Below are 23,679 nucleotides of genomic sequence, written 5' to 3'. Positions count from 1 at the left end.
CTTGTCCTCCTTTCTAAGTGGTCTGTAAAATTCTGACCCATCTGCCTCTCCATTTCCTTTATGACCTTACTTAAAATCCAGGAGGCTTTTTGGACCCCCACTTCTAGTTTCTCCTTCTTACCCTCTGTTCATCTTTATTTGATTATGTCTCTGCAAAGCATTTTGAAATATTCTTCTATCCTTATGACATTATATAAAGACAAGTTGCTGTCTCTGCATCAGTATCACATGAGGAAAACATTGGTAAACTACAAGTTCAGGAGTGCTCAAAGGTTGTTGACACTTAGAATGGCCTTCTGGGTGGAATAGTGGAAGCAGATTCTGATATCAGTCACAAAGCAATTAAATGTGTTCTACAGGATAACATTTCTGTAGAAAGATAACCAAAAAACAGAATAAGCGACTTCACCTGTATTTTATAATCTTTGTGACAACACAATAACACGCCATGAAACACTTCCACTTACCCCTCTTTTTTGGATGCTTAGTATTGGATGCTGATAGAGCCAAATGACACTGCATGTTTGTGAAGTTCATAAAGGCAATTTCCACTGCTGGTGAACTAAATGTATATATGCCAGTACATTAACGATTTATTTCTTCTAAAAGTATCATGGTACGCAATTATCTGCTAAAACAGTATATATTGTACATCTAAACAGCAAGCTTCGGCATACCCCACAGAGTATTTCTGGTGATCATTTTTTAAAACCGAGAATTGATGTGTACATACCTAAAGACTGATGTCATGAGACTTTTAAATTTTTATGCTTGGGCATTTGAATGTTTCCAGATGACACTGAAATACAGGGACTTCCCAGCCTGAACCAACGCATATAAAAATGTTTGCGGAAATACTCCTTGCAGCAAATTCAGACGTTGTAGCACTTAAAACCATCTGTCCTTAAATTATAAAAGACCACCATATTCCAAGTTAAAATCTGTCTGTCTCCAGCTTCAAGTGTGATAAGCAAATACACAGAACAATTGCCCATTTGGTAAATTTTTGGGTTAGTAAATTAATGTTATAAGTATCCATTACTGAAAGTAAACTTCTGTTTCCTATTTTTACCATACCTGACGTGAGTTCCTAGTTATTGAAAATCTTGCTTTAAAAAAGACACACATGATTTACATATTTTTATTAACATATTTTACAGTCATATTTTGATTAATCCTAAGGTTTAATTTCAATGTGCCAGAAAATGTTCAGCTTTTACAGTAATGTACTGTATTTAACATTCATTCATACAGGGTAACACACTGGTAAACACTCAAATTCTATCTCAAATTACACACCACTTTTTTTTGCATGAAAATATTAATTTGTATAGTGGGTCTTAGAAAACTGAGGAAAACTAAAATAAAAATTCAGCAGCATGCATGAATTCAAGTACATTTATAAATCAACTGCATATCTGGCAATCAAACTGTACTAGTATGGGAATAAAAGGAAAACAAAAGCCAATTACCATTTTTAAGAATCAGAGCAATAAAGAACGCTCCATTTAAAATCAGCTTAGGATGATTCATAATTAAATACCATACTCACAGCATTAGCAGGTCCAATTATACACCTGTGTTCACTGCTCTCTGGTCTGTAAGCATATACTGTAGCTAAACTGCTTAAGTCTTTAATGCTGTTTATTTGTTATATTCTGCACTGCACTCTTATGGTTCCTTCTTATTTCCAAAAAGAACACTTGACAAATTTGCCATTAGGCATTATGTCTGGCAATTATTTTTGCACGTCAGATGATGGTATAACAATTAAATCATGAAACTTTTATAGAATTTTAAAATATTGGTTGTGAGAAATTGTATCTGAGTGAAACAAAACATCTGATACATCAATTTTCAGTAGCTCCCAATGTTTTACAAAGATCAACCATTGCAAACAATCTCACAAGCCAGTCCATGATGATTTTTGATAGGACCAAGCTTGTAATGATTCTTTTTCCTGCATTTATGAGTTATAGCATTCAATGAATTATTTCCCTGAATTTTATTAAATTCTTTGTTTTTTTTTGTTATTTAGTAGACATAAGCTTTTGTTGACAGGTCTGTGTGCCTTTGCATTAGATACAAATATGACTGAAATGCTTCCTTCCTTTGAACACCAAAAACAAAACAAAACTTATTTTATGCAGTTTTGTAACTAGACATTTAGAAATGTCTAAACTAGCTATACTTTAGTCAAAAGCTGAAAATTATTTGCTAAAGTCTGCTGAATTTTAAAAAAAGGAAAAAAGTAAACAAATGCAAGATTTCAGATCTCCAAATTCAATGATATTTTTATAATGAAAGGACAACATGAGAAGCGTCCACATCACCTTGCAGTTAAATTCTGAATATCAACTGCACTTTGGCCGTGAAGATATATTAGGACTACTCATTTCCCACAATGATCTGAATTTCTACTGTTTAGTAAATCAGATAGAAATGGAAGTAATTACACCACACAACTGCAATACAATTAAATCTAAAGTTGAAAGTGCTAATTGGAAACAGAAATTTGCACTAAGGAAGGCAGATGTACTTCAGTTCTAATCATTGTGTAATATACCAATGTCAAAGTTGCACGTCGGTAATTAGAACATTCTTAGTTTTATATGGTGACCAAACTTAGTAAACACACTATCTTCATAAGGTGCTTAGAAACTTTCAAAGCATAAAGCTAGGCTCCCAAATTAGCAATTGGTTAAAACATGTATTTGTTCTGTTATTAGCAGCAGTCAGTTCCAAACATTTATTTTTCTCAGTTACCTTCAACAAAATAAGAAACAAGACTTCCTGAGACTGAACGTTTTACAGCCTAATTTTCTTTTAATTCAGAAGTTTCTACAGATTGAAGCCTTCTCTTGTATAATTGTTTTAAGTAAACTGGGCAAGTTACAATAAACTTAGTAAGAATTATTATGGCCAGAATAATAAATCAAAACCTCTCAAAACTAAGGAAAAACTCAGCAGAAATTTATTAGAAAAAATGTCACACCAGATGCAGCAGGCTTCAAATAAAAATTTTCTAAATAATGTATCGCTATCAAGTATACATGACTAGGTTTTACCCTCCTTCAGTACTCTTCCTAATGAAAAGGAATCTGCAACCAACTCTTCAAAAATTACACACTATATCTGTCTTGGCCATAAACTATAAACATTGCATCAATTTTAATGAGGGACACATATGAATTCAAATTGTGCTTATTTGTACTCATACATTGCTACAATTGCTTCAATATGACTAATAAATAATAGGCTCTTCACTTTATAGAAGATATTTTAGCACATTTCTGGACACAGGCTTTTAGGTTTGCTGGGAATTTTCACACAGTGCCATAAAGTGATATTAATAGCACCTTTGCATATGCAGAATAATGATTTTTGTGGATTGCTTTTTAACAAAATGGCTACTTTTAAAAATAAACTCCGTAACATTTGTATGAACTAGAGCTTCTTGATGGCCATGTTTCAGGAAAGATGTGCAAGTCAGTTATAATCCATTGTAATGTGGCCCCCATCTTTTATTGATGTGATCAAAGGTGTGTGTCACCCATTGTTGCTCCAAAACTTTATAGCGTTCGTTGCACAGGTACAGTGGTTTGCCACGTCTGCAAATGAAAGAAAAAAAGTTTTAAGAAATAGAACATAAAATACATATTTTAATTAATCTTGGCTCTGTAGTACAGTACTGGTATTAAAATGGATCGATGGTTTAATCTACTCTAGTATTGTATGTAGATAAATTAAATAACTTTTGGTAGGTGAGAGAAGAATTCCAATTTTATCTGGGAAGGCTCAAAATTCCTCTTTTATATCCCTCTATCTTAATACCACACTTTCAGCTGATCCAGCTGCCAGAACAAGGCCAAGTGTAGTGGTGGTGTAGTGATAATGTCACTGGGCTAGTAGGCCAGAGGCCCAGGCTAATACTCTGAAGACGTGGATTGAATCTCACCACAGCAGTTATTGGAATTTTAATAATAAATCTGGAATTAGAGAGCTAGTCTTGATAATGATCATGAAATCATTGTTGATTGCCGTAAATACTCGAGGGGACAGAATCTGACTTCCTTACGGGTCGGGGCCCGAGATCCACAGCAACGTGGTTAACTCTTAAATGTCCTCTGAAATGGCCAAGCAAGCTACTCAATCATATCAAACTACCACTAAGTATACACAAAGGCATGAGACCAGATGGATTACCGAGCATCAACCTTGGCACTGGAAATGACAATGGCAAATCTAGCTCTGTCACGCCTGCAAAGTTCTCCTTGTGAACATCTGGGGGCTAGTGCTTAAATTGGGAGAGCTGTGCCACAGACAAGTCAAGCGACAGCCTGACGTACATACTCATATAGTCATACCTGTCATGGATCTGCGTAGTAACAGCAGTAACAAGTATTTAACATGGCATGATAGGATGCAACCTGCCCAGCAACAGGTAGAAATTGCCTAGCCATAGCAGTAGCCATCATTCAAAAGGTGTGATTTTCTTATAACGAGATTAGCAGGCATCTAGCCAGAACCAGGTGTAAATTGTCCTAGTAGTAGTTTACCCAGACGACAGAGATCAGTGGCAGTATACACATGCTAATGTCTAAAATCCAGAATTTTGAGAGATGCAGACAGCCAAATACACAAAAGGAAGAATCAAAGAGGAAAAATTGTATTATTGAAAGCAGCAGGCAGACCAGTTTACATCTAACTGTTGTTACATCTCACAGCTAAGAAACCAGTTCATCTAAGAGCCTGAGAGACCAGTCCACAATTGACAACTGGGAGGCAGGGCCCACTTCTGTCTTAAGAGCCAAGGCAGTGCAAAAACTTTCGTGAAGGCTGTTTAAATATCTTCGCTGAACCAGAAAAAGGTGTTTCCAAGACTTGATCCTTAGCCTTGTACTATGTACAAACTATAAGCTGGATTTGACATTTTGATTTATTTAATTTGGATGTTGTTTGGGAAGGAGGAAGTCTCAAGAATTTCAGGGACCTTACATATTTTGGAGCAAGGGAGTAATTTCTACATAAACTATGTGTATGTTTAGTGATTCATATGCTTAATTCTGTTAGAGTACTGTGATATTTTACTCTTGAGGAGGTGATGGTAAAAGGCTTTCTTGAGTTGCTGCAGTCTCTGAGTGTAAGTACACCTACAGAGCTCTTAAGGAGGGAGTTCCAGGATTTTGGCCTAGTGACAGTAAAAGAACAGGGAAATATTTTCAAGTCAGGAGGTGAGAGACTTGGAGGGGAACTTCCAGATGATGGTCGTCCCACCAGGCTTCTGCTGCTCTTCTAGATGAAAGTGGTCGTGGGTTTGGAAGGAGCTGCCTAAGGAACCTTGGTTCCTGTAGTGCATCATATAGATGGTATACATGGCTGTCACTGTTCACCGGTGATGGAGGGATTGAATGTTCATGGAAGAGGTAGAAATCAAGCGGGCTGCTTTGTCCTGGATGGTGTCAAGCTTTCTGAGTGTTGTTGGAGCTGCATTTATCCAGGCAAGTGGAGAGTATTCCATTATACTCCTGACTTGTGTCTTTTAGATGGTGGACAGGCTTTGGGGAGTTAGGAGGTGAGTTACTCAGCACAGGATTCTTAGCCTTTGACTTGCTTTGGTAGCCACAGTATTTATATGGCCTGTCTAGTTCATTTTCTGATCAATGATAACCCTCAGAATGTTGAAAGTGGGGGATTCAGCAATGGTAATGCCATTTAATGTCAGGATCGTGATTAGATCCTCTCTTGTTGGAGACACTCATTGCCTAGCACTTGTGTGGCGTGAATGTTACTTTTCACTTGTGAACCCAAGCCTGAATGTTTTCCAGATCTTGTTGCATTTGGACTCGGACGGCCTCAGTATCTGAGGAGTTGCGAATAATACTGAACATTGCGCAGTAAATCACCGAACATCCCCACTTCTGACCTTATGATGTGAGGATGGTCATTGATCAAGCAGCAGAAGATGGCTGAGCCTAGGACACTAGCCTGAGGAGCTCCTGCAATGATGTCCTGGAGCTGAGATAACTGACTTTCAAACTCTACAACCATTTCCCTTGGTATTCCTTGGCCAGGTACGACTCCAACAAGTGGAGGGTTTTCCCCAATTCCCATTGACTCCAGTTTTGCTTGGGCTCCTTAATGTCACACTTGGTTAAATGCTGCTTTGATATCAAGGGCAGTCACTCTCACCTCACCTATGGCATTCAATGCACATAGCTGAATATGTATAATAAACTTCACATACACCCAGTGAAAAGTAAATATTAATGCACTTCTATATGCACCAAAATTGTGTTGAAAACTAAATTAAACATGGGTCAGAAACCTTCTGAGCTTCCGAAGGGAATCAAAATATCAGGAGAAAGTAACAACAGGTACAGCTCAATTCAGATAAGTTGACTAGCACTCATTTACCCTGGGAACTACTGGAACATTGGAATTTCTGTAATGTGCCTTCAAGACTAGTTCAATTCTACGTGCCTCCTACCATCATGGAAGTTCTCAATTCTGGATAATGAATCCACCCTTCAACAATCAATTTACTACCCTCTGAAGGAATATGCCATTGGGCTTTTGATTCTGGACTCACATAAAACCATAACTCTTATTTTTATTGTGGCCTTGTTCTGTATCCCTTTCTTTCCCTTAACCCTCTTTCATTGTATGAGTGCAAAAGGGGTGGAGGTTGCAAAACCCCTTTCCTATGTTTTTATGTAAAATAAACCAAGTCTCTTATTTTATCTCATCTCAGGTTGGCTGTGGGATTACTACTGAAGAGGTTTGCAACATTCTACACGTTTCTGTTTACAGATGGCTTGTGAGAGGAGAAATCAGGGCTGTTAAAATTAATCTCTTTCTCTCTGTAACAACTACAAGTGAAATGCTCTCAAGATTCATATCACTGTTGTAAAAAGTGTGCTCAGTTGTTTTTTGATATCACATGGAATGAATCAAATTTGCTGAAGGTTGGCATCTGTGATGCTGGTGACCTTGGAAGGAGAACTGAGGCTTCTGGCTGAAGACGGTTGCAAATACTTCAGCCTTGTCTTTTCATCTGATGTGCTGGACTCTGCAAACATTCATGATGAGTGAAGGCGAATGGGATGCTGGCCTTCATAGCGAGGGGGATTGAATATAAAAGTAGGGAGGTCTTGCTGCAGCTGTATAGGGCATTGGTGAGGCTGCAACTGGAGTACTGTGTGCATTTTTGGGCGCCGCACCTGCACAAAGATATTTTGGCCTTGGAGGGAGTGCAGAGGAGGTTTACTAGGCTGATACCGGAGTTGAGGGGGTTGAGCTATGAGGAGAGGCTGAATAAACTGGGCTTGTACTCATTAGAGTTTAGAAGAATGAGAGGAGATCTCATTGAGACGTATAAGATGATGAATGGGATGGATAGGATAGAGGTGGAAAGACTCTTCCCGCTCAAAAAAGACAATAGGACTAGGGGGCACAGCCTCAAGATAAAAGGGGGGCGGTTTAGAACGGAGTTGAGGAGGAACTTCTTCACTCAAAGGGTGGTGAATCTCTGGAATTCTCTGCCCGTTGAAGTGGTGGAGGCTGCCTTGCTAAATATTTTTAAGACGCGGGTTGATGGGTTTTTGATAGGAGAGGGGATTAAGGGTTATGGGGAGAGGGCGGGAAAGTGGAACTGAGCAGCGACAGATCAGCCATGATCTTATTGAATGGCGGGGCAGGCTCGAAGGGCTGGATGGCCTACTCCTGCTCCTATTTCTTATGTTCTTATGTTCTTGTTTAGTTGTCCATCACCAATCATGACTTGATGAGGGAGGGTCAATCCTTGGCCTCCTCCTATTTCTTATCAACATGCTGCACCTTGATGGCATCATCCAAAGGCATGGAGTTAGTTTTCATATGTATGCTGACACACACACAGTTCTACTAGGGTGGCTGCTCCATAGCTCCAGGGACCTGGGTTCGATTCCCGGCTTGGGAATCCACACTGTCTGTGTGGAGTTTGCACATTCTCCTCGTGTCTGCGTGGGTTTCCTCTGGATGCTCCAATTTCCTTCCTCCCCCAGTCCAAAGATGTGCGGGTTATGTTAATTGGCCATGCTAAAATTGCCCCTTAGTGTCCTGAGATGTGTTGGTTAGAGGGATTAGTGGGTAAATATCATAGAAGAATGAAAGAAACCCTACAGTGCAGAAAGAGGTCATTCGACCCATCGAGTCTGTAACGACCACAATCCCACCCAGGCCCTGTCCCCGTATCCCGACATATTTACCCGCTAATCCCTTTAAGCTACGCATCTTGGGACACTAAGGGGCAATTGAGCATGGCCGGTCAACCTAATCTGCACATCTTTGGATGTGGGAGGAAACTGGAGTACCCAGAGGAAACCCATGCAGACACAAGGAGAACGTGCAAACTCCACACAGACGGTGACCCAAGCTGGGAATTGAACCCAAGTCCCTGGAGCTGTGAAGCAGCGGTGCTAACCACTTGTGCTACTGTGTCGCCCATATGCAGGGATATGGGTTAGGGCCTGGGTGGGATTGTGGTCAGTGCAGACTCGATGGGCCAAATGGCCTCTTTCTGCACTGTAGCGCTTTTATGATTCTATGATTCAACTACTTCACCAGCATCTCTCTCCACCGTCACTAAATTATCAGAGTCCACCCTTTCTCAGGTGTTCTGCTGTGGAAGCCATCCATATCTTAAATATCTCTATACTGGAATATTCCAATGCACTTTCTCCTACATTCTACCCTCCGTGAACTTCAGCTCATCTAAAACCCTGATGCCTGTGCTTTAATTCATAGCAAATTCTGTTCCGTTATTACCCTTTGCTCGCTGACCTACATTGGAACCTGGTCAAGTAACATCTTAATTTTAAAATTCTCATCCTTGCTTTTAAAGCCTTCCACGGTCTGCTCCCAGCCCCATCTTTTGTGTGATCTCACAACCCTCTGTGATATCTATGCTCCTCTAACTCTGGCCTCTTGTACATTCCCAATCATAAATGCTCCATCCCTGGTTGCTGTGCCTTCAGTTGCCTAGGCTGTAACTCTGGAGTTTCTTCCCTACACCATGTCACCTCTCTATCTCACTTCGTTTCTTAAAATCTACCTCTTTCAGTAAGCTTTTGATCAGCTGACCAAATATTTCCTTATGTGACTCCATATTATACTTTGTTTTATAATGCTCCTGTGAAGTGCTTCAGAATGTTCCAATACTTTAAAAGTGCTGTACAAATATAAGTTGTTCTTATTATTTCCATTATCTCTTGTCATGTTCCCTGATTTTATTATTGAATGGGCTACCTCTAATTTTAAAATAATGTCACCTTGTTCAAGAGCAGGAAAATTGTTCTTATGCAGTTAAGCCAGCAATTTCTTTTTACTCATTCGTGGGACATGGGCATCACTGGCTGGCCACCATTTATTGCCCATCCTTGGAGGGCAGTTGCTGTGGCTCTGGAGTCACATGTCGCCAGACCAGGTAAGGACGGCAGATTTCCTTCCCTAAAGGACATTAGTGAACCAGATGAGTTTTTCCGACATTCGACAATGGTTTCATGGTTATCAGTAGATTCTTTTTTTTAATTCAAATTTCACCACCTGTTGTGGCAGGATTTGAATCCCGGTCCCCAGAACATTAGCTGAATTTCTAGATTAATAGTTGAGCAATAATACCACTAGGCCATCACCTTCCCAAAATCCTTTTGTCATTCTAAACACTTAAATTGGACCATTCCCCAGCCTTTAAATTCAAAGGAATATAGCTGTAAAAATCTTGCCATGGCCAGTCTTATTTACAACACGCATAAAGTACCGCTTCTGCAGCTATAATGTATAGGTGAAGCCCAGGAGTCCGTTAACTACTGGTCTGAGCAGAGCCAGTTTTTTAAAACCCCTGCTGGGCAAACTTCCACTTGCTTAATAGGGGAACATACTCTCTACGAGGCCAACAGGAAGATCTACTGACGATTCCCCTGTGGCCATCTTAGCAATAACCGAGTTAATGCAGCCCATTCTTATAATTTGTACCTTAAAGCTCCAGAATTACCTGGTGAATCTGTGCTGTACCCTTCCAAGGTAAATATATGCACATTAATGACCAGTTGTATTTTTAGGGCAATTCAAAAGATTTATGTTCACAAACTCACATCTGAATTCATTATTAGTCAAGATCTCAGATTATAGTTCAGTAACACATCACTATGATAGTCTTAAATCAAGAAACACTACTGAAACATATTACCTTAGATCTCTGTCCTCTTCACCATGAGCATCAAGATAGACGGATCCCCACAAGCAAAACCGGTGACCACGAATGACGATGATTACAGAGGCATTAATCAGAAGAAATATTCCGGTTCCTGCTCCACAGTTCTGGGAATGCTGGTACATTTTATAAAAGATTTAAAATTATGTAATTCTTACAAATATTTATTCCTAAATTAACTAAAGTGCCAAAGATAACCAAATTAATTTTTACTTTTGACACAGATAGAAAACAGCCCACCCAATTTATTTTCAGCAGTATCAATCCAATGCCTAACTGCTGGCTTTCAGCTGATGTCAAATGTAAATTAGTTCCAACAGTCTATGACAGCATTTTATGGAAATTAGTTCATTGATCAAGCACAATTTTCATCATCATCACTTGATTCAATTTTGTATGTTTTACAATTCGTTTTATCCAAATATTCTTTAGTGTCAGCTATGGCTCAGTTGGTAGCGCGTCTGTCTCTGAACCACAAAATTTCTGGTTTAAGTCTCACTCCAGTGACTGAGTGCAAAAATCAAGGCTAACACTTCAGTACTGTACTGAGGGAGCACTGCATTGTCTGAGGTCTAAGCTGCCATCTTTCAGATGGCACAGTGGTTATGTTATGGGGCTAATAGACCAGGAAAACAATCTGGAGACACCAAGACAGCTGTGGGAAATTAAATTCAGTAAATTAAATAAAGCTGAATAAAAGCTGTTCTGTGACCATGAAACCATTGGCCTATTGTAAATACCCATCAAGTTCTCTAATATTCTCTGTGGAAGGAAAGCTGCTGCCCATATCCAGTCTCACTGACACAAGACTCTTAACTGCCCTCTAAAAAGGCCCAGCAAGTCATTCAGTTGAATTCAAGGAGACAGGTCACCACCACATATTAAGGGTCAATTAGGGATGGGTAAGAAATGCAACACTCATCCTATGAATTAATGTAAAAAAAAAATCAGGCTCATCCAATGTGCAGACCATGGGCCAGATGTGACCCACCAATCCCCATAAAGTGGCAGTTTTCCAAATGTCGCTAAGTGCAATGGAAGATTCGGAAAGAAACTGCTCCTGGATTCACAGGCCATTCCTCTCCTTTGCTGCTGATAAACTCTTGGGTTAGCCTTGCAGCAGTGAATGTGAGAGAGATGCAGTCTGTGATTGGAGGGACAGTAACAGTGGTGGCAGTGAGGGGGCTCCAGAGAAGTGAGGGTGAAGAAACAAGAGGTACAGGGAGAGCCACTGTCATGCTGTGCTGTGCTGTGCTATGTGGGGAGAGACCCATTTTGTGCTGAGCAGTGTGAGGAGACACCCACTTTGTGCTGGGTGGTGTGGGGAAAGCCTGCTCCATACTGGGTAGTGTGGAGAGAGACCCACTCCATGCGGGGCAGTCTGAAGAGAGACTCATACCGTGTTGGGCTAATTACTGCTGGATCCAATGGTGTGGGCAGGGTATTGGGGGGGTTTGGGTGGTGAGGATGAAAAGACTCGCTGTCCAGGGATGTGGGAGGAGGAGTCAGAGAGAGATTACGAGTGAGTTAGTGTGGGTGAGAGTAAGACTGTGAATGACTAAGCATTGGAGAGAATAAGCAAGGAGGGAGAGTGAATGAATGTGGCAAAGAGAATAACCGTGAGGGAGACAGTGAGTGTGCGAGAAAGTGAGCGAGTGACTGGGAGAGTGAATGAGTGTGTGAGAGAGTGTGTGTGCAAGACCCCACCCAGTACAAAGGTTGGACAATCTGCATTAAATCACCTGCCTGCTCAGGTGGATGTAAAAGATGCCATGACATTATTTGAACAACAGAGTTGGAGTCATCCCTGGTGCCCTGGCTAATATTTATTCTTAATCAACACCACAAAAACAAATTATCTGGTTATTATCTCAAGTGCTATTTGTAGGCGTTTACTGAGTGCATTAGCAATTACTGAAGTGATTTGAAATGTGTGGTGATCATGAAATGTGTCCTATAAATACAAGTCTTTCCTTTTTTGAATTAGTTCACTGCATACCTCATTTTAAGAATACCAGATGTCTTTAAAAAAAAGCCAACAGCACAATAACAATGCTTAAGTTAATTACTGAGTGAATGGGTCCCTCTAATCAACTATTAAAATAAATCTAAATGTTTGAAAATTGTAATAGTTAAAATTTTAAAAGAACAGTATAGCATTAAAGGATGGACTGCAGAATGTTGTCCATTACTGAAAAACACCTAGTGGCCAGTTTTCATGTATATTGAGAGAGATATTTAATGATGTGAGATGTGAAGACCCACAATTCCATGTTGCTATTTGTCTCTCAGATCAAAAAGACTTGCATTTATATAGCACCTTTCATGAGCACTATTCATCCTAAAATACTTTACAAAATGTAATCACCATTGTAATGTAGGGAACATAGCAGGTAATGTGCACAAAGCAAACTGCAATAAATGATAACGTGTTAAAGACCAGATCATCTGTTTTAGAGAAGTTGATTGAGAGAGAAATACTGCCCAGGATACCAGTGATAACTCTCTTGTTCTTCTTCGAGATAATTCTGATTCACAGGCAAGACTACTGCTGAGACACAGCTGACACATGACAATAATGATGAGCAAAGGTGTAACAAATTGCCTCGAGATAGTGCCTTTAACACAAAAAAATCAGAAAAGGTGGGGAAAGAAAAATCACACAGTAAGCTAGTCAGAATAAGTTAATCTATCTTCCCAAACTCACACAGAGGAACATAATATGTTGCAACTATACCCCATGGCCAGCTGAAGATGGAACAGCAATGTGGAAATACAATGCAACATGTTTGTCTAAGCAGCTTTCATTATAAATAGGGCAAAAGGATTTAGAATGGAAGTGTAAAACAATTAGCATTTATATAATGCCTTAGATACACAAAAAAACAAAAAAAAAGCCAAATCAAGGACAATAATATTTGAAGCATTGACCAAAAGCTTAGGAAAGAGTTGTGTTTGAAGGGCCGGTGGAGGAAGGGTTTAAGAGGTGAAGGACTATTAAAATGATTTAAAACTGGGGACAGGATTGCATCTGTTTGACCAGATCCAATTATCACCTATCTCCAAACACTTCACAAAAGACTACACTTGGACTTGATTCCCTGTGTACAAAATCACAAAATGTTGAATATTAAACTAAAAATTGTTTTGTTTTAATCCATTAAAATGTATTTAATTTACTCACCAGTACACATTCACAATAGCTTTGTTGCTTACAGCATTGACCTTTGAGGCACACAAATGTACCACACACTAAACAAAGAGCTGGATCTTTAGGCACCTTAGAACAGTGAACACAAGCTTTACGATGATAGTACTGAAAGATGGTATTGTAATTCTCTGGTAGCTGAAGAAGACATGGTAAAGACCACTGTGAATCCTGAAGAAGAAGATTCTGAAAGTAAAAAGAAAACATTTAATCTCAAACTTGCTTTGGCACTATTAACAATAATAGCAAGATCAAAATATATTTGCTTGCGGGAACCATCACTAAAAAGTTACCTGAAATCTCTGTTAAGCGGAATGTCAAAGTTATTAGGCTTAAATGGTAGGTGTAACTATCTTCGTTTGAGGCAATTGACTGGGATGCATCTTCTGTAAATTCTTAAGACAATGCACAGGGTAATGGATTCTTGTTGCTGATCATAGCTGACAGTCTTGCTATGAGTGGCCAAACTGATCATGCAAGTGATATGTGAATCTTTGGGTTGCTGGACAGATAAATATTGCAAATTATCTGCTACTTCCTTCTTTCTAGAGGGTTCCCACAGAATTCTCATATAAAAAAAACCATAAAGATAGGTTCTCAACTCTCCACAACAGAATGGAAGGATTGGAATTCAAACTGAAGATTGGTTTATGATTTAGTGGTGTGGGGTGGGGGATATTCTTAATATCATCATGGAAACACTCAAACTTTGTTTGTCCAAAGATGTGCAGGTTAGGTGGATGGACCATGCTAATTTGCTCTTAGTGTCCAAAGATATGTAGGTTAGGAGGATTAGCCACGGTAAATGTGAGTTATGGGCAAGATTGGGTTGGCGGGGGGGAGGTTTCTTTCAGACAGCCACCTTCTGCACTGCAGGGATTCTATGGTTTTGCCCATTACTGAAGTGCAATCTGGAGGTACCTGGTGCCAACAATCATTGCAGTTGCTTCAGTGTTGCAGTTCAGGGATTCATGAGCAGGGAAAACCCTGTCTGAGGCAGGTCCCATATTTCTATGTAATAGTTATTTCTAGTAAGAATTGGTTATCTTCTATTCATGATGAATACAGAATAAACGGTCTCTGATTAATACAGAATTTAGTATTAATGTCTCAGTGCCAACAATTTTTTATCAAGAGTGGTTGGCACCATTGGACTGTTAGCGCAGAAAGGCAAAGCAGTGTTTAAAAAAGCAGAGAATGAAACAGAACAAAGCTTAACATGCCTGAGCTGGTTCTTTGGAATAGCTCTCCATTTTGTCTCACCCCATCCAGCTCTTTAGCCATAGTCTTGCAAGTTTTCCTCTTTAAGTATGTATCCTATTCCCACTGGTCATCAATGTTTATTAAAAAGACCTGTGATCTCAATCCCAACCTTTGGGGAGAGCTACTGTATATTTCTGAACAGTTTGAAAAATCACGACTCACCACGAGTAAATCTGTCTCTTAGCCACTTTTATATCCCACTGCTCCTTTAATTGCATGGACTTCAATTTTGCTGATAGGCACATTATCAAACACCTTTTTAAAGCCCATAGACACATTAACTGTATTACCCTCATTAATTTGACTACTTCATCAAGTATGTCATTTATGTTACTCCAAAGAATTTACCTTTCACAGATCCATGCTGATTTTCATTTATTAACCATTATATCACCAAGTGCAAATCATTTTTGTTCCAGATAATTGTCTTATTCCCCACAACTCATGTTAATCTGATTTTTAGTTTCTGTGTTCATGCCTCTCCCTCTTTTTGGAACAGGGGTGTAAACATTTTAAATCTTCCAGTCCTCTGAATCCAGAGAGTCTGCAATTTCCACCTTTACTTTCTCCAGTGACATAAGATGCATCCCATCTGGACGGGATATTTTTCTACCTTGAGTCCTGCTAACTTTTTAAATCCCTCCTCTGTCCAATATCTCTACCACCTCCATTTTTACTGAGAGAATGCACCATGCTTTTCTTCCATGAAGACTGATGCAAAGTACTTACTTAGCACTCAACCATGCCCTCTGGCTCTCCAGGATCTCTCCAGGTTCATAATCAATCTCACCCTTAATCTGAACACCTTTATACTATTTATATGCTAATAAAAAGACTACTGAGTTCCCTTTTATGGGTCCACACCAAGGAGTTTGGGTTAGTTCAGTTGGCTGGACTGCTGGCTAGTGAGGCAGAGTGACACCAACAGCATGGGTTCAATTCCCATATTGGCTGTGGTTATTCATGAAGGTCCTGGTAGTGATCCTTAGGTTAAATCACTACCAATCAGCTACCCTTCTCAAAGGGGTGAGCAGTCTAAGATTATCTGGGACTATGGTGATGTTATCTTTATCTTTATTATGCTGATGGAAGGTCAACAATGACCAACTAGATCGGGTTTGATTTTTTTAGGCTTTGTACTCACTTTTCTTGGCAAGCATGGGCATACTACAACTATTGTTTAAAATTAGTTTATGCTATCTGAGTGTCGTTGACTGGGCCATCAATTACTGCCCATCCCTTGTTGCCCTTGAGAAGGTGGTGGTAAGCTGCCTTCTTGAACCACTGCAGTCCCTGAGGTGTAGATAGGCCCATGGTGTTGTTAGGGAGGGAATTGCGGAATTTTGACTCCATGACAGTGAAAAAACAGCGGTATATTTCCAAGTGATGATGTAGAGTGCCTTGGAGGGGAAGATCCAGGGGGTGGTATTCCCAGGTATTTACTGCTCTTGCCTTCTAGATGGTAGTGGTTGTGGGTTTGGAAGATGCTGCCCAAGGAATCTTGGTGAGTTCCTGCAGTGCATCTTGTAAATGGTATACATGGCTGCCACTGTTCTTTGGTGGTAAGGGATTGAATCTTTGTGGAAAGGTTAGCAATCAAGCAGGCTGCTTTGTCCTGGAAGATGTCAAGCTTCTGTTGTTGGAGTTGCATTCATCCAGCCACTTTCAAAAATTTGTGCACAAACATCCCCAGGTTTCTCTATTATTCATCCATTTTAAAATTGTACCATTTAAGTTACATTGCATCTCCTCATTCTGTCCGCAAAAATATTTTTATGGGTACAATGAAACTGAGGTAAAGTTGATAAATTAGAAATGAAATATTTAGGTTACAAACATGTTTATAAAATAATAAGCATGAATAAAAATAAATTATTGCATTTTACACAATGGCAAAGCTTTAGCATATGGTGATCAACTTAGGTTTAGTGCAGTCAACATATTACGTGCATTGGTACAGATGAGAGCACAATATAACCTTAGCACAGTTGGGCACACATAGTGTAAAATGTCTTGAACCGTTGGAAGCTTGTTTTAATCTAATTTGATATGATCACTCAGAAAGCCAAGGCTTGGTCATCACTGGTATCAATGTACGTGCCAAGAAACAAGAAACTGGTGCTGCTGGGGTGGGGAGGAAAAGGAGTAGAGAAAAAATGTCACATGCGGGGGGGGGGGGGGGGGTGGTGTTGTTGTTGTTTTGTGTGTGTGTGTGTGTGTGTGTGTGGTGGTGAATAAAGCAGGAACTGAGGAGAGGAAAATTAGCTGTCTGAACTCTGAGGGAGAAAAGTGCTGTGTCTAATGAGGAGAAAAGGGAGAGGAATTGCGAAGTTGGAAAAGGGAGAGGAATTGCGAAGTTGGAAAAGGAAGCTACAAGGAATCAAAGACTGGAACTTAACAAGGGTGGTGGGGCCCAACAACCACCATCAAAACTGGCAGCACCTCAGTTGACCTGCGTTCCAGAAGTCCTGACGAAACCTAGTGGCTAATTAGCAGTGGGAATCCTGCTGCTTGGACTCCTGGCTTCATGAGTGACCTGTAGTTATAGGACTACCCTCAGAGAGTGGAAATCTCGTTGCTCCAAGACCTGGCGAGTGGTGGATAGGGAGACAGGAGGTGGTGGGGTCCCCACCCTACAATTCCCTGCCTCAGAACTTGTCTCGGTGGGGGGAGGCATTAAACTGTGCCCAGGGTATTTCTACTTTGGGAAGGGAGAAGAGAAGTGACAGTTGAGGTAATATTTTAGGAATTGATGACTTAGTTGATCTCTTAAAAACTGGTCATCTCAAATTCCACTTTTTCTATCATTTTTTATATTATAAAAATATTTTTCTATGTTATATTTAAAAAATAGTTGTGACATAAAAAGTGTTTACGATAAAACTGTACACCAGTTTGTTTTAACAATTCAAAATTTTGAAACAGTTATATTTAATGGTTTGTGCATTTTGATCTTTAAAAATAGCTGCTTATTGTGTTTTGATATTTAAGCATTGTATCAATTCTCACCACATATTTGAAATAATGTATGTTCTTCCACAGCCATCACTTTTCATGTTGATACAGCATCTGCTACTGCTCCAGCTGTTAAGATCTTTCATTTACTTAAATGTCAGCTGTGCTAGTCTTTTCATACATTCCTCATCACACCATGTGAAAGCCAAGCTAATCTACTTGGACTGCTCAATCAAGACAGATTTTATTCACTGCCTATTGCAGCTCCTCCATCAATTGATTTTGAAACTGGGGTGACCAATGTTCAAGTGATTTACTGCTTCGTGAATGCTAAGACAATATAATTCTTAGCTTGGAAGCAACTTCATCTAATAGATCTAAAAGATCAACGTTTCAGGAGTTTCTCAATTTAAAAAGCAACTCTCTGGAAGGTTCATATTAATGCATATTTTAGCAGGAAACTTAGATATCTGAACTCAGCTGAAAATGGCAAACTTTAGGTATATTCATTCATTTGACACTGTATGCATATTAATGAAAAAATAATTCAGAACCAGATCTTCATTGAAGAACTGTCCAAACATTTGCACTTGAATATTATAAGTTGAAGTTGAGATTACCTTCATTTAAATGCTCAATTTAGAGGGATAAAGGTAATATAATTTACTATTTCTGATTTCTCTGACTCTGGGAAAAAGGGATACATATTACAAAATATATTAGGACATAAACATACCAAATAATGAGCAAAGCTTTCACTTTACAATATTTCCTTTCTCACATTTAATGTACGATTAGAACCGAAACAGGAAACGACTATTATACTTTTCTGAGGACTGTATGTGCAATTCTTCACCCTCCCCCATTCTTCTTCCTCTGGGCTATGTTAGACCAAAGGTCTTCAGAAATGGAGATCAGCAATTATCTTAACCAGCTGCTCTCATCTTCCCTGGGAAAAGTCATCATTTACAATAATGTTTGGTGTTCCTTTTGGAATTGAACTCCCTTGAGCCACCTAAGTAGCGACATAAGAGTTTAACAAGGTGTAGTCTGGCAGCTTGAATGGAAAGCAGCTGATCTTCAACTGAAATTCAGAGTCAAGTAAATGGCATGAAAATCAAAAGATGGAAATAAACAATTATGAAATATATTACAAAGTAGATTTGCTATGAAAAGCACAACTGTTAATCTTACCATCACTTGTTCTGAATGACTCTCTGCAGAAGTCGTTACTTCCAAGCACCACTGAGATATAATATCTGGAGCTGCTATTGGCCATTCAAGGCAGGAGGAACTATTGACCTCATCATTTGACTGAAGAGAGGACGACAGTAACCCAAGATAGCTGGCAAGCATTCCAAATTCTTCTTCTGTTCGCTTATAAATGGGGAGAAAAGAAGTCATTTTTACACAGACCATCTGCTGTAATAAATTGCTGAGGCAATAAACTATAAAACACATTAATCTGGCAACAGTCATTAAATGCAGACATGACACTTTCCTGGCAGCATGATTTCATGATGATGATGATGCACTGCTAATAGAAAATGAGTAGACAAATAGGACAATTGACACTCCAATCATTCACGAAATATTCTGACATGTTCTACATATTCCATAACTGCACAAAAGATGAGTAAAATCTTTTAAATAAAAATAAATTATGTATATTTTATGTGTCACATCACTTTTCTAGTTATTCTATTAAAGAAATATAATATAAATGGGAAAATATTTTGAAGATTACTCAAAATGGCTAAAACAGATAAGCATTAAGTAGTGAATACTAATTTAGGAATTTAGCCTCAGATGACTATTTGAACTGGAAATATGTTTTAAGATATCTAACAATGTGAATTACTTTACATAAACCATTGAATATTCACTCAGAACAGAATTTCTTGGTCATCAACTGCAAACAATCGCATTAGTATATGAAGAGTTTGTGTCTACAGAGAGCTGTGACACAAAATAAACACAAGATAAAACACTCTTGTCAAACAAATTACCACTGAGCACTGAATTTAATCTTAGGTATTCAGATATTTGTTTTAAACAGCTTTTACTAAGAATATCATCTGAATCCAATTCAAAATTATATTTTCATGATCAGGTTGCCATTATTCTTAATTTGATCACAGGCTAATTGAGAGAGAATTCTTTCCAATGGGAAGCAAGGCACAGAATTCTCCTATCCTGCCGTGGCAGGTTTAGTGATGGGCAGGATTTCGTAGGAACCAAAAAGTTGGCAACTTGTCGGGGTAGAATCACATTGCAATTCTCTCAATAGCGGTTCAGTCTTCCCACTGGCAGGTGACATGGATGCTCATTAAAATATCTGCCCATCAGTGTCTTGTCAGGTCTTCTAATCTCAGGTCTTGGAAGATTCATACCTGCAGGAAATCACATTGGTATTAATCCTGACTGTTGATGAGCATCGTTCACAAGGTGATCCTCAGTTGGCACGAGACCTCATGGTGAATGTAGAAATGCTGTAGCGTTGCATTGTTCCTGATATGCTGCATACCACTTTGCTGGGGCTGACAAGTTCCTACTGTCCATCTCTATGCTGAGCTGGTCTTCAGCACTGTGTTACTGGACCCATAGATCCTACTTTGTAACTCAGCCAAATCAGCATAATGCCTGGGGTTGGGAGTCACAACATCTCCATTTGGCGCCACAAATCAGTGATTATGGAGACAGCACTGTTCTGCAGGTCTCATGCAGCCACTGCAACAAAGGTCTGAAGTTTGACCGGGATGGAGTGTAAGGTGACGCTGGGGAATGTGGCCTGATGAAGACACGGGGGGCAATGCGGAAGGAGGACTGTATAAAGATGCAGGTGAGGGAAGGGTGAGGGCCTATGTTGACAAGAAAAGAGGCAAGCAAGTGCATGAGAAGGTGAACAGTGGAAAGCAAAAAGAAGACCAAGGAAGGAAAGCTGCACCCTGTCGAGACTATGAAAAGCTCACAAATAAGAATGTCAAAGGGATACCACATTGTTTACTGGAAAGAGATGAATGACAACTCCAGATAGGGTGGGTACAGGTCCACCTGGAGCATGGGCACTTTGAGGGATTAAATCAAGGAACAGTCTTCTTCTTGAGATTACTAGCCTTTTTCCTCTAGGTTGCTGACATCGTGCACAGTCAAGTGAAAATAGGTGGGTTGGAAAGTGTGAATTGAATGTGCTGGACTGGTATTTAAATATGGCACTGGAACCTTTGTCAGCTGAGGGAAGGCAGATGCATCAGCTGCTGACCCATCAGGGGAGTTGGAGTAAACTCACCAGGAAAGTAAACACTGGAAGATAAAAAGTGTGACAAAGTAAGACAGAAGCGAAATTAATGAAAAAAAGATATGAGAAAGAGAGAGCCAAACTAGGGATGACTGTAAAAGAAAGTGCAAGTGGAATTCAGGTGGAATAAGAGGGAAAACCACAACAAAGGGGGAGCAAAGCATGGAAAATATTCATCCAGAGTTTACAGTTTTAATAACGGTGAAACTGTCAGCACATTCTTCATTACTCTTGTGAAACTGGTAGTAACTCCTGGACATCTACAGTTAAACATGTATATCCAGAGGTTGCTGTCAGTAATTCCCTGCTTCAGTTGATAACTGGCAACTTCATTTGCTCCACTGACAAAAATGCTGAATGCCAAGTATTCTGAGTCTAAAAACTGTCAATCCTCCAAGGAAGTTTCATAAAAGACAAAAAATTGAACGAATGTAATTCCTTGGAAAACTTAAATTCCAGCAACTATATTTAGTTTCACTTCACCAACACAACATAATAGTTTCAGCAAAGCCAGTTTATAATTTGCAATGCATTGAAGTTTCTATACTAATAACTAACTCAGTTTAAACCCATCAGTAATGGAGTTCTGTGGTCACAGAGTGGAAAATCTCAAAATATATATGAATAATTCAGGAGTAACTTCTATGAGGTGGTGTTTTTATTTCAGATTTTCTTGCCTAAAATCTTAGAGCCCCATCCTGGGAGAGTGCACAAACTTCCAGTACCTCACCCAACTTGCCATTTTCATGTCTGAGGTGTGCAAGGTCACCACCACTGCGGAGTTTCACAGTAATCATGTACAGTGAGCCAGATTTTCAATCCACACCTGAACAGTGCTGATAAATTGACACATTTAAAATTCAAACTGCGTACAATTAGTGGTGCTGAGTACCTCCAGTAGGCAGGAGCTATGCGCATCGTACCTGCAGCAAAGACAGAAGGAAGCCATGATGGGTGCTGCTGCTGCCTTGCTGATGAGGACAGACAGTTTATCAGAAGGCCTAGCAACTGGGAAACAGAACAAAATGGCCAGTCAAACAAATTTAAGGTACAGTGCTGGACCTAGCTCTGCTTGGCCATTCATATTTCTGGTTTTGACAAATAAAAGTGATATCTCAAACGTCTGTGCAATGAATTGGATGACTTGAGCACTAACTTGAATCAGACTGTTTGGATTCAGCAAACTGAAGATTGAAAAATGCATTTCCAATCACACATGCCCCTTAACAAGCTCCTTAAGGAGCTTAATGACCTCATAATTGGCAGCGAATGGGTTCTTTTATGATCCCTATCAAAAGTTAATACTTTTGTTAAAAAAATCCAAAATCCCACTTATTTACTGAAAATAGGAAGCTGCCAGATTTCACAGTTTAAAACAAAAGGAATTTTACATTACAGGAGACAAAACAAACACTGTCAGCATGGGTAAACACCTATATCCTAAAGTACAGTATAGGTGTGGTTAGAATATAAACATAGATTAAACATGAATTAATGAATATCTTTGATTATAAACTATAAATTACAAACTAAATGATAAATACCAGTAAGACTGATCTTACAAATTGGCTCCACTCAGCAGATATTTCATCAATCTCAGTTTTAGAAGTCCTTTAAAATTCTATCTTCCTTACAAGGAGTTTCAGCTCCTCGTCTTTCTAAGATTTACACTCTTCAAGAGGTGACAGCAACACATAACCAACCTAAGTTCCACAGGCGTGATCTTCATTAAAATGGCACACATCTGCAGAATCTCCTCAGCTCTGTTTAGGACAGTCTGGATGATGTAGATCCATCAATTTTATCTTCAAGTAACAGAAACTGCATATTTGCTTATTCCAAGCTTCTGGGTCCAGTCTCTGTCTTCTTCAGTCTTCTGGTACTGCACCATTGTGATCAACATATGAGCGCTGATCATTCTGTGCCCTATTTAACATGGTTTGAATCAGTTTCATTCTCCCCAGAACTTTTGGTTTCCAATCTCAGTTTCGGTTTTAGTTTCCTTTGAAACTGCAAGGGTCAGTTTCTTTTCTCAGTCTTCCTTTTCAATTAGAGTCCATGTCAAAAAACATAAGCTTTGAAACCTTAGATTCCACCCCAGTTGCCCATTCTGTTTCTCTTAAGCCCTTTCTTTTAATGCTGTTCCCCACACATTGTGTGCTGTAATGAAATTTACAGAAAAAATTGAGTATAACTTTACACTGGTATAATAGACATGAGAATGAATGCGTTTGTGGATTTACATTCTGGTTGTGCTCTGGAAAATACTCTAGGTCGAACTAATTTGGCACAGAGTAGGAACTGAATCGACACCTTTTTAGTCTCCATGGCTTTTAATGATACTGTCATCAGGTAGCACACAACTAAACTTATTCTAATCATTTCTTCATAGAAATGTATTGGTAAATGGAAAATAAATTAATGCGGCAAACAATGAGATCTTATTTTTAAAGAAACTTAATGCCAGATTATCGTATGTTTATTTATTAAAGTCAAGGTTAGCAATGAAATAGTTTATTACATCATGTGCTGACTAGAAATGTACTGAGATACCTGACAACTGGGAAGATCATCACCAAACAGATGGTGTTGAAGTAGGCTTGTAGTCCTAAGGAAAGGCAGACAGAACTGCTGGATGGTGTATTCAATGGATTGAGGAGACCAGACACTGGTGCCAAGCTGATGAGTTAAAAAGACAAACTC

At 39.3% G+C, this 23,679-nt stretch overlaps 1 protein-coding gene across 4 annotated transcripts in view; it reads right to left on the bottom strand.

Moving 5' to 3' along the window:
- Nucleotides 1-1,127: 1,127 nt before the first annotated feature.
- The window catches only part of ubr3 (ubiquitin protein ligase E3 component n-recognin 3), a 333,307-nt gene continuing 310,755 nt past the window's right edge, over nt 1,128-23,679 (bottom strand). For all 4 annotated transcript variants that reach the window (XM_080199025.1, XM_080199026.1, XM_080199027.1 and 1 more), the window contains 5 exons: nt 23,530-23,655; nt 18,873-19,055; nt 13,437-13,646; nt 10,229-10,368; nt 1,128-3,611 (listed from right to left, as the gene is read on the bottom strand). In XM_080199025.1, coding sequence (XP_080055151.1) covers nt 3,494-3,611; nt 10,229-10,368; nt 13,437-13,646; nt 18,873-19,055; nt 23,530-23,655 — 777 coding nt within the window. In that variant the 3' untranslated portion in view covers nt 1,128-3,493. The remainder of the gene's footprint in view (nt 3,612-10,228; nt 10,369-13,436; nt 13,647-18,872; nt 19,056-23,529; nt 23,656-23,679) is intronic.

This window comes from Carcharhinus amblyrhynchos, chromosome 11 (assembly GCF_965287045.1).
Source record: "Carcharhinus amblyrhynchos chromosome 11, sCarAmb.v2.hapA, whole genome shotgun sequence".
NCBI classification, from domain to species: Eukaryota; Metazoa; Chordata; class Chondrichthyes; order Carcharhiniformes; family Carcharhinidae; genus Carcharhinus; species Carcharhinus amblyrhynchos.
Note: the sequence above shows the minus strand (reverse complement) of the source record. Positions and strands in the feature narration are given on the sequence as shown.